Source organism: Saccopteryx bilineata, chromosome 3 (assembly GCF_036850765.1).
Source record: "Saccopteryx bilineata isolate mSacBil1 chromosome 3, mSacBil1_pri_phased_curated, whole genome shotgun sequence".
NCBI classification, from domain to species: Eukaryota; Metazoa; Chordata; class Mammalia; order Chiroptera; family Emballonuridae; genus Saccopteryx; species Saccopteryx bilineata.
This window is the reverse complement of record NC_089492.1, coordinates 167,072,720-167,084,428: the sequence shown is the minus strand read 5'-3', so window position 1 is coordinate 167,084,428 and position 11,709 is coordinate 167,072,720. Positions and strand designations below refer to the sequence as shown.

The 11,709-nt window shown below is 47.0% G+C and overlaps 1 protein-coding gene across 1 annotated transcript in view; it reads left to right on the top strand.

Moving 5' to 3' along the window:
* Positions 1-1,770: 1,770 nt before the first annotated feature.
* Positions 1,771-11,709, top strand: part of VANGL1 (VANGL planar cell polarity protein 1) — a 46,773-nt gene continuing 36,834 nt past the window's right edge. The window contains exons 1-2 of the mRNA XM_066268215.1: positions 1,771-1,892; positions 11,399-11,601. Of these exons, the coding sequence (XP_066124312.1) occupies positions 11,531-11,601 (71 nt within the window). The 5' untranslated portion in view covers positions 1,771-1,892; positions 11,399-11,530. The remainder of the gene's footprint in view (positions 1,893-11,398; positions 11,602-11,709) is intronic.

Below are 11,709 nucleotides of genomic sequence, written 5' to 3'. Positions count from 1 at the left end.
TGTTAACTATATTCATGTGCATATGTTATGACTTTTCAATTAGATTGTTCCCTGGTTAACTCATTAACTCCCCAAAAGCAAGTGGTATTTTATTCACTCATTCATTTGCTAAGTGTATTCTAAAGCAGTGCTCGCCAACCTTTTTTGGGCCACGGACCGGTTAATGTCAGAAAATATTTTCACGGACTTGGCCTTTAGGGTGGGACAGATAAATACATCACGTGACCGAGACAAGCATCAAGAGTGAGTCTTAGATGTAACAGAGGGAATCTGGTCATTTTTAAAAAATAAAACATCGTTCAGACTTAAATATAAATAAAAAAGAAATAATGTAAGTTATTTATTCTTTCTCTGCGGACTGGTACCAAATGGCCCATGGACCGGTACCCATCCATGGCCCAGGGGTTGGGGACCACTATTTTAAAGCAATGGTGCAGATACAGTAGAGCAGTGCTATGGGCTTGAGGGAGAAGAATGTTTTCTCACTGGAAGACAGCAGAAGGCTTTGGGTGAGATGTGGCATTTGAAAAGAATCTGGGTAGACAGGAAGAATTTTAGTGGGTAGCATTCTGGGGTTTGGGAAAGCTGTGAGGACAAGCAGAAAGAGAGAATAGGCGGGAATTTGTGGAAAGTGTAGTGTGCCGCAGTCTTGAGAGCACCCAATAGGGAGTACCCCGCCTCCCTAGTTGAGTTTGGAAAAATGGATGAGACAAATAAATATAACCTTTATTACTGGTTAAGGTTAAGCTGCAGAACCTGACTTTGGGCCAGAGCTAAATCAGGCTAACCCACTCTGTGACAGATACGTGGGTCCAGGCAGGCCTCCAGGCTATATAGACCCTCATTCAGTTCCTGAGAAGTTTTCCAACTCTTACCTTTTCAACTTGAATACTTGAGATTGTCAGATAAAAACAAACAGTAGACGGCATTTAACAGTGAATTTATATCTTAAACTTGAGTTTATTTTACACTACCACTCTTTCCCACAAAAGCATCACCTGGTCAGGCAGCTAGACTTACTAAAGTGAAGTAGAATCACTCTGTGAAAATTCAGTGAGAATCTGTAGATCACTGGGGTTATTCAGAAGCATCATAACTAGAATTGGAAATCCCTGGCCTTTTGTAACCTAGATGGGTCTACATTTTAAAGATGAAATAGACACATTTTTATAAAGCTCTGCAGTGAAGCCTGGTGGCAGGTTGGGGGTGGTGGTGAAGACAGTACACATTGAATATATGATGTCCCCTGAAGAAGTGCAGTATTTGGGGACCAGAGAGGAAGAGGAGGTGAGGGGAGAGTAAGGACTTTAGGGGCTAAAGCTCCTTAAGGCTAGTTCAGGGTGGGCATGTGTTTTTCTGTCCCAGTTATCCCAGTGTTCTATTCCCACTCTCATCAGAGCTATGTCACATAAGCAGCTTTGGGTTTCCGCCAGATTCCAGACTCTCCACAGGGCTGCCCACCCCGACCCACACAAGACAACGGAGGGGAGAGAGAAGAGCGCAAATATTCATAGAAATCATTGACAACTGCTCAGTGCCCGTGGGCACTAGTCACTTTCTATTATCCTCACCACAACCTGCCAGGTTGGCTTTTCAGGCCCGCAAGAAGAGAGAGACGGCTGGCTGTGGGGGCCGTCGGACCCCGCCCTCGGCGGCAGGTGGGCCGGGCCCGCGGCGGGGCGGCCGCGCTCGCTGCTCTTGGCTAGCGGCCGCGCCGGGCTCGCAGGGCTGGGCTCGGGCTGCGGGGCGGTGCCGGGACAGGAAGCGGAAAGCGGCAGTGCAGCGGCAGCGGCGGCGGGGCTCTGCCTCTACGGGAGCCCAGCGCAGGCCGCAGAGCCGGGGCCGCTGAGAGCCGAGACCGCGGCCGCGGAGCCCGCACGGCCGGCGCCGAGGTGAGTTTGGCGCGAGGCCGGGCGCGGCGACGGGTGCAGGGCGCCAGCCTCGGGCTGGGAGACGCCCCCAGAGCGGATCCCGCACCCGCCGCAGGACTCGGACCCCCGCTCACCGCTTTCCGCCCGCCGCCCCTCCTAAGGACCGCACCCCGTGCGTGCTCCCCAGGGTCCCACTCTCTCTTATCGCTGCGGGGTGCGTCCCTCCGGCCCCTGCCCCGCGCTCCCCGCCGCACCCCACTTCCTCGGGACCCGGCATTCTTCCCTCGCGCCTGGGACACCCCTTCTCCCCTTCGGGGTGCGCCCTGGGGTGCGCGTTCCGGCGGCCGGCAGGGAGTGGCCGAGAGATCCTGGAGGCACCGCGCGGCCGCCTCGGCCGTGGGGTCGGGGACCGGGGGCCGGGTGCGCACCCCGGTCCCCACCCCGCCGCGGGGCTCGACCTGGTAACCGCCAGCGCCCGGGGGCCGCCGGCCCAGGGCCAGCTGCTGGCACAGAGCCGGCCTGTGTTCACACCTCGCTGCCCAAACTGAGCCGGAGGCGGGGGGGGGGGGGGGGGGGGGGGGCAGCCCGGTGGCGCATCGCAGAGCGCAACAGGCAGGTAGGAGTTTACTTTCAAAAACGCCGGAGTAAAGCAGGAGGCGGCTGGCGAGCCTCTGCCCGTGGGGTCCCGGCTGGAGGAAATCCCCCTGCGCCCGGATGGCTACGCCTGAGACAAGACCTCATTTCCAACTGCAGTCTTTTAACTGTCCCAAGCAACGCGCCCAGAGGAGTGTAAAGCTTTATAAAAAATTTAAACGCGTCGGTGGTGGAGGCAGGAGTGGGGCGGAGCCGCGGCCTGGCGGCCGGAGATTAGCTTGGAGTGAGTGAGACTTGGAGCCCAGAAATCTGTTGCTCAGTTTTCACATCTTCAAACAGGTACCCTGCCCGCACAGCGAAGGTGTTGTTATCCCTAGCTGCTCGTTAAGAGACGATACAGCGCTTTATTATGGTGATTGTGTGGCTGGCACTTGCATTTTGTTAACCTTTCTTTTTTTTTCCGGGGCTGTGGTTGGAAATGAATGTATTTTTAGATGCTTATTCCAAAAGCTAGCTGGCTGTAAAGAATCTGGCTTTTTCAGTGATGTATTTATACATTTTACAGGGTTACTGGAAATATTAGAACTTGTGTCGCCCATCAACAATGCTAATTAGCATTCTCCATCCTGAGAGTAGGTTGTTTGATTACACAACTTCTGGGCTCTTTTAAGTGAAATGGCAGAAACTGCCTGCATCCAGGGAGATGTAATTAGTCATTTTAGGTAACCACTCATTAGAGTTTTTAGAGTCGAATTAAATCAGTATGATATCGTTGGGGCTTTGATTTGTGGGAGGAAACTGTTTTATAGTTCAAAGACAAAACACTCTTCACCTATCTGAGCATTTAGCATTTCCCAAACATTGTGCTTAAGTATAATTAGTAAAATATCTAGTGTGAAATTTTTCACTGTTAGAAACATTATTTCTGTTTTATTTATATTTAAGTCTGAACGATGTTTTATTTTTTAAAAAATGACCAGATTCCCTCTGTTACATCTAAGACTCTGGATAAATGACTTCTTCACAAGTATGCCTTTCGAGCACTTGTCCTTTTATATAGTCCTTTTATATAGTTGGCTGTGTGACTCTGTTGCAACTCAGTTTGGAAGTAAAATGAGAGAAGAGTTTTAAGAATGACATGTGTAAGGACTGCTTGCCAGGCAGTATCTTTTTATTGTTAGTTATGTCTTTGTGGGACCAGATGAAACCATGAAGGGTTTCCTTACCAAGCAACAATTCCGTGTCACCCTGTTCTGTTGAAGAATGAACAGGCACTGAGTTAGGAAGGTATTCTCCCCTGCATCCCCCTCACACTAATAGATACATCGTGACTCCAGGCCTCAGCAGCATTTGGATTGCATGGTGCTTATCACATTGTATTTCAATAGGCAATTTCCACCTTTGGGCTGTGAACTCCTTAGGAGCTGGGGCTATTTCAGGTTTCTTTCTTTTCTCCTGGAACCCTCCCAACTCCCTGTGCTTGGGACAGGGAAGGTATGAATAATAGTTACAACTGTAGCATTCTTTATGGGTTTTGTGTGATGTGGGACCATTTATGATTGTTGCCCACCTTCCTTTGTGTAAATAGTTCTGGTAATTGCTACATTGTTAATACATTTTTCATAGCTCAGAGCCCTGGCTCCATACTTACCAGGTGTGTAACCTCACTATCCTTAACTGTAATGTGAAATTAACATTTTACCTCAGGTATAAGATTTGGCCTGTGGCCTGAGAATTACATGAAACATCACATGCAAATAACGTAAAACAGTTTCTAACACATCCTTTTCTGTCAAGTGAACTAGCTGTGGTTATGGGTAGCTGCGTATGGGCAGGTGACTTGGGCATCATGCTATGCTATTTCCAGAAGGTGAACAAGACAGGATTAGGTGGACTTTGGGGCTGGACTCTGTTTCTCCTGGGGGCATTGGTGTGGCCTGAAGCCCAGTGAAAAGATGCTTGTGTTCTGCTGTCTGTCTCCATCACTGTCCTGAACCCCACTTATTGGACAGCAATCATTGGATCTGGCAGCATGGGAATTACAGAAGAGGTAGTCCCTGTGAAATCTATTTTGCTGAAGCTTAAATGTCTAGCAGGGGACAAAGGTTACTTGAAAACAGATATACACCATAGGCACATTAACTATTCAGAACTCTTCAGAATTCTATACTGAGCTGTTTACAGTGTTTTAGAGCTAATTAATGGCTCCAGCCCAGAGCAGTTGTTCTGGGAAGGTGAGCTGCAATCATTGCTAAGACGGGTAAAACGAGGTTGACATTTTCTTTTCTTGTGAATCGTGGTCCAGAATCATTCATTTGTTAGAGCTCTGTTGTAACGAAAGACTCATGGGAATTTTCATAAATCCACAAGCCCTCTGATTCCCATCTCAGTGACCTGGATGATGTTTTATGCTTGATGGACCACAAATTCAGCAAAATGTTCTGCAGACCTTGCCATAGTTCTTAGCACCCTCCCTTACAGCCCCGAGGTCCTCCAAGGAAACCACATAAAATACATACAGTCTCCTCTGATCTCTGTGATACTCACTTCCAACCTGGGAACAGTAAAAGGAGATCTGCGAGGAACACAATGGAAGCCATTAAATTACTTTGCTACAGTGTAGTTCATGGTATTCATTAACGATAGACTATTATAGACCCCCCAAAAAAGTATTTAAGTTCAATGAAAACAATACTCAAGTCATACATCATATGCCATACAAAAGTATTCTAACTAACTGAATTTCACTTTACTGAATAATAGTAATTCTCCAACATTGTGAGTGCATACCATATGTTAGGCACTGTTCTGAATGATTATGAATTATCTCACTTAATAGCCACCACAAGCCTATAAGGTAAGTAAAATAGAATTCTGTTGTTGTTGTTAGGGAAATAGGTGCAAGAGGCTAAGTAACTTTATCTGAGGTTACACAACTGGTAAGTACCAGAGCCAGGATCTGAACAGTGACAGTCTAACCAGAACCTGTGCTCATTGCTTCTCTTCTGTAGAAGAAAAGTCAACTCCAGACAAAATTATTTAAATTGTCATTTTTCCCTTGAGTGCCATATATGTGAACATGGGTATCTTGAGAAAAACTTAATAAAAAAAAAATTAATGGAGTCCACCCTTTAGAATTATATATGATAAAAATTAAATATTCAAAGTAACGTACACTGAATATCTAAAATCTAAACACAAATGCACCAGAAACTTCTTTCTCTTATAAATATATCCACTGCAGAAGGAAGGCAGGGAGGGCAATGGCTCTTAAGTTCAGTGTGTGTCTCTGTGCCCCTTGCAAGGGAATTTTCAACCCTCCAAACCAGAGTTCCCTTAATTATTTGCTAGCTCCAGGCAGAACTGTTGATGTGTTTATAATTTCCTCTTCATGAAGTTAGCTTCTGTTTACCAGTGTCATTACCATGACATATTATTTTCCCTCGTAGGGTTTTCTGAACACCATGCTCTCCATTGAAATAGTGGGTATATTTTATGTGTGTGAACATCACTTTAGGGTAAGATTCTCTTTGAGGCTGAGGCTACCGATCTTCACTTTGTTTGTAAAAAAGGGTGGTGAAGGAGATTCTCCCTGACATTTTTGCCAGAGAATTCCAGAACTTGAGATGCTGCCATTCAAAAGTATCCTATGTATTCAACTCAACACTGCCTGCCTGGCCTTCATGAGATGTGATGTGATGCGCTGCAGCCCTGTCTTTGTGTCTGCCATGGGCAGCGCCTCTGACTCCTACAAGATAATGACACACAGGCAGGAGAGGCAGCTGGTTGGGGTGTGTCTGAGATATAAATTGTGTCTCTGAGTGAGACTGGTGTGTGAGCAGCCGGGCAGCGCCACTACTGGTGGAGCTGACATCACTGCTGAATCTAATGCCTGCATCTTTCCCTCTTCTAGAGAACTGAGGATTTCAAATAGACCATGTTACCCCGGCTAGGTAGCTTAGGTGGTTAGAGCATCATCCAATATGCCAAGGTTGCAGGTGTGATCCCTGGTCAAAGCATATACAAGAATCAACCATTGAATGCATAAATATGTGGAACAACAAATTGATGTTTCTTTCTCTCTCTCCCTCTCTCTCTAAAATCAAACAATTAAAAAAAAACACTTAAGATAGACCATCTGTAAGGTGTCATCCACAGTAGCTGTATGGCTTCCTTAGGACAGCCACAGAAACCCTGCATTCGCACACTTTGAGTACCTGTCAGGTTCTGGGAGGTGGAGTAGTGAGAGTGGTAGCTGCCCTCATAGAGCTTATTATCTGTTCAGACATTGGATAATCAATCCCTCAGATGGAGAATTGGACGTTAGGGTGCTATGAAAGGCCACAGTTTAGACAGGAAGGGTTTAAGCAATGGAGTGACATCCACACTATGATTTGGAAGATCACTGCCTGCCGCCCTGCTGGACCCAAGCGCAGTGTGGGTCAGGCCATGGGTCAGTAATAGAAGGACAGTTCCAGATTCCAGGAGCTGTATGAACACCTTTGTATGACTCCATCTCATTCAGGCTGCGCAGTAGCCTGTCAGGTTATCAGACTGGAAATTGAGTTCCTTTTCATTACTTTATTGTCTTCTTGATAAGGCAGCTCTGAGACCTTATCTGAGTTCTGCTAATTTCTTGTGCATACAAGGAAACTACCTTGTAAACACATCATTGCAGTGATAAGCTTCAGGATATTCTTTTCTTTTAACTGCATAGTCCCTTCTTACACGCAACTTCACTTTTCACTGTTTCAGTTTCCCATGGTCAGCCACTGTCCAAAATATTAAATGGAAAATTCCAGAAATAAACCATTTATAAGTTTTAAGTTGCATGCCATTCTGAGTAGTGGGATGAGATCTTGCTCCGTCACACCTGAGAAGTGAATTATCCTATTGTCCAGCATGTCCACACTATAGGTGCGATCTGCCCATTAGCCACTTAGGGGTTTTGCTGGTTATCAGGGCAACAATGGAGCTGTTGCTGGGCTTGTGTTCCGGTGACTGCTGTTCTACTCCATAGCGTCACGTTTCAGTCACCTCCTCTCATTGCGTGGGCCTTGTGTTATCTCACAGCCTCACAAGAAGAAGAGTGAGTGCAGCATGATAAGATATTTGAGAGAAACCACATTCACATACTAATATTATAGTATATGGTTATAATGGTTCTATTTAATTATTGGTTACTGTTAGTCTCTGTGTCTAATTATAAATTAAACTTTCTCATAGGTATGTGTGTATAGCAAAAAACATAGGGTTCGGTACTCCTTGCAGTTTCAGGCAATCACTGGGGGTCTTGGAACATGTCCTCTGTGGAGGTGGGGGGACTACTGTACATGGAAGTTCTTACATTGAGTTTTAAAATGAGTTCACTCTGGGTTTCTGTCACTTGACCACCTGTTGCTGCTGCTTAATCTCAGATCTCAGACAAGAGTTCATGTTGATGATGGAAACAGGATGATGGAGAATAGGGGTCCAGGCTCTGTAGACTAGATTCAATAAGGAACCCGCAGGCTTTGTAATAGGTTAGCCCTGGAGGAAGTGGGTGGCTGAGAACCAGGAGAGTGAGGGGAGGATCTTGGAGGACAGGGGTCACTTATTGACAGTAGGATGTGTGGAACGTGGAGAAAGAGTATTGAACTACCACAGGGATGGAGTTATAGGATTCACAGGGTGATTGTGTGGCCCTGATGGAGGAAACTGGGAAGGGTGGCTAGGGCAGTGGAGAGTCGCTGTGAGGCCATTGATGATCATCCCAGTGGGGCAAAAACATCTGAATGGGAACTGTACCCTGAGGACTTCTCCATCTGGTGCTTGTTGGGTACCTCTGTGTTCAGAGTATCCTGCGGGTAAACAAGAGCTCTTGTCTCAAGGATCTGGTATCAGAGTAAAGCCATGGACAGAGACTAATGGGCAAGTTTGAGTCTTAAGGGATAACTTGATAGGGAGACAGAGGACATGTTGGAGGAGAAGCATCTGTGCATCGCATGGATGGTGATGGTGTGCCCTGGGCCCCCAGCTTACTAGGTATGGCGGTAGATGAATGAAGAGATGGGATAAGATCTAGGGAGAGGACAAGGCTATATACCTTTGGATGAAGCTCATGGTAATCACTGACCAACTAAGCTCTTTCAGTAGGAAGGCTGGAGGACTGGGGTGACTGTCGAGAGGGGGCGTGGCAGCATATACAGACCGCCCCTCTATAGGTCTAGGCGGGGATTGTGGGAGAGAAACTGGACTAGGGCAGCTGGGACGGTTTGGTAAAGCCTTTACCCAAAGGGAGCCAGCCTATGATTGCCTTTGAGAGACATGCATGGAGTTGCCTTAGTGGATGGCCAGGATTTTTAATGAGAATGAAGAATGATGTCCGTTGGCAAAGGAGGAAGAGGAATGAAACTTGGGTAACCACGTACCAGAGGCTTTAGGTAAAGAGTCTCGATTAATGTTCACAACCAACTTAGGGGAGGAACATAGGCAATGGCCTCATTTTACAGAGGGAGAAACAGAAGCCCAGAGAGGTGAGCATCTGGCCCAAGGTGTCACGGCCAGGAAACATGAATAGGATAAGTCAGGCTTGTAGGACATGGGTCATCTGCCGCTGAGACCCTCCTCTCCCGCACCAGCAGAATTAGCTAGATGTTAGGCTGGAGAGGAAAGTCAGAAATTATGGGTTGGAAGGCAGAAAAGGTGTAGAAGTTGTGGGTGGTGAATTATGAATGTAGAAGAGGCAGTCAGGGTTCTGGGTGAAGTAGCTGGTGCTAGACCCTGCAGGTCAGTGGAGAGCAGGGCAAAGGGACTTCAGGAGAGGAGGCTGGTTCAGGGCAGGCCTGCGGAACCCGGCTCACTTTCCCCAGGCGGGAAGCAGCGAAGTCCGAACAGAAAGGAAATGAGTCTCTTCAGGTGCTGCTGAAAGCTCATTGAAATTGCTCGTGAACATGAGAGGCAGAGGAGGGAGGACAAGAGGATGAGCAGGCTCGTGAACTCTTCTAGGAAAAGTGGGGGTAGGTCCATGAGCAAAACATTTTTTCAAAATGTCTGTAATATTTGTATTCACATTCATGGTCACCCCAGAAAAAGTAGGCTACCTTATTTCTATTTAAGGGATGAGGAGAGCCGAAGTTCCCAGGGGAACCCACCCTGCTCAAGTAACAGCTAGTTAGCACGTGGTGGGCTAGATGCCCCAATGCCATCTGACTACAGGTGAGCTGCGGGTGAGCCACAGGTGAGCCTCCAGGTGAGAAGACAGCATAGGCACTGCTCTGCCCTGCTTCTTTCCCAAGTTTTCCACTGCCTGAGAAAGACAAGGAAGGTATCAGGTTTCAGAACCAGAACGGATATACTAATAACCAAAACTTTCATTATCTAGTACTGTATTTGGAGCTGCTGCTGGGAGCGTTCATGCTTGTAGCTTATGTCTTTCTCCCAGTAGCCTTGTTGTATACACTTTACAGATACAGGTTTAGAGAGGTTTAGTACTATGACTGAGGTCACACAGTAAGCCAGTAAAACCTGGGGTCGGAACCTAGCTCCGGATACTATATCTGCTTACATCTTCAGCTCAACCCGAGAGAGACAGTGGCTGGTTGATTTACCCACGTTTGACAACAGAGGAAACGGATGCTCAAGGCCAGTGGCAAATCCCAGGCTGTGTTAGACAGAGAAGGACTCTGGCTAGAACCCAGGTCTTTCTCTGCTCACCTGGGGCCTTTGCTGGCAGAGGAGGAATGAGATGATGAGTCTTCATATCAGGACCAGGGAGATTAGCCCTGGGTCACAGACCATGGAGGGGAACACACCCTTTGAGGGTGAGGGTTGTGGTAGTTCTCAGAGGACTTCCTCTAGAATTGTGGGTAACTGGGGTCAGGAGCCAGGGCCTCCCCTCAGGAGGGACAGGGGCACAGTATTTGCAGGTCCTTTGTTTTCCCTTCGCACTTCTCACTGGCTGTGTTTGCAGTTTGAGTTTCCAGGGGCCCCTAAAGAAGGAGCCCTTGGACGGAGACTAGCTCTGGGGTGAGGGGCACAAAGGAAAGGCACCACTTGCAGATCCCCGTTTTCTAGAATATAGCTTGTGGGACTCAGGAATTTACCTGGAAATGTTTTGGATTTATTTTTATTGCCAATCAAAATCTAATGAAAACGTGGGGAAAGACCTAGGAGCCTGCAGCTTGTAAATCCCCGGCTGTCTCTTCCTGGAGTCCCTCCTCATCCTTGTCTTTACGTAGCTGTTTACAGGGCTGAAACTGCTGAGTGGGTTCAGTGTGTCTCCACAGTCCTGTGGCTGGTTTGTAAATTTATCGTGCTATCATATATCCATTCTTCGTAATTATCATTTTAAACAGCTTGATGACGTTTTGTGGGTGGATAAACCTATTTCTCTGTTTGGAGGGCATTTAGATTGTTTCTGGCGTTTACTGTTAGAGACAATGTGGTAATAATAATTTTTCTTTAGAAAAGAAATTAGTTCCCTAAGATAAATTCTCAGGAATTTGGGTTCTTGGATTAAAGAGACTGAGAACTTTTTTTTTAATTTTCTTTTCAATTGGGCGTTGGAAACTGTGAGCAAATCCCTGAAAAGTGACTTCCCTGGGTATTATTTTTGTAACCAGCAAGCTGGCAGTGGGGACTGGGCAGAGTGTCTCTGGCTATGGGAAGCTATTTCCCCAGCCCAAACCTGCGGGGGCCAGGCAGTGTCCATGAAGTGGCCAAGGGCCACTGATTTTCCTGCTGCCCTGGTTGGGGTTTGGCTAGTTAGTCACCTACCTGTCTCCCTCCTGGACACCTGGAAAGCTTGGTCCCACACGGGTAGAGCACTGAGTGTCCATTGGCTTCCCCATCACACACTTGCTCAACAATAGAAACCCAGAGATGTCATTTATCTTCCAGCTCAGTTAGGTTGGCTTTGAAGGTTGACATCTGTTTTTTTCCCCTTTTCCCAGAATTTGCTCCTGTTGAAGAAAGGTTCCCTGATTCCCAGGCCCTTTGAGATTTTAGGAATCGGGTTGGTGAAATCCTCTACCTCGACGGAGAACCAGTACTGCTTCTTCATCAAGAGCAGGCTCTTCATTGCTATGGATACCGAATCCACGTATTCTGGATATTCTTACTATTCAAGCCATTCGAAAAAATCTCACAGACAAGGGTATGTAAGCTGTGCATGGTTCCACTTTTCCTTTTGGGGACACTTGCAAGTTGCTGGAGCATTTCAATTCACTTTTCCAACAGTGACACGGGTTGCAGGGCTGTGGGT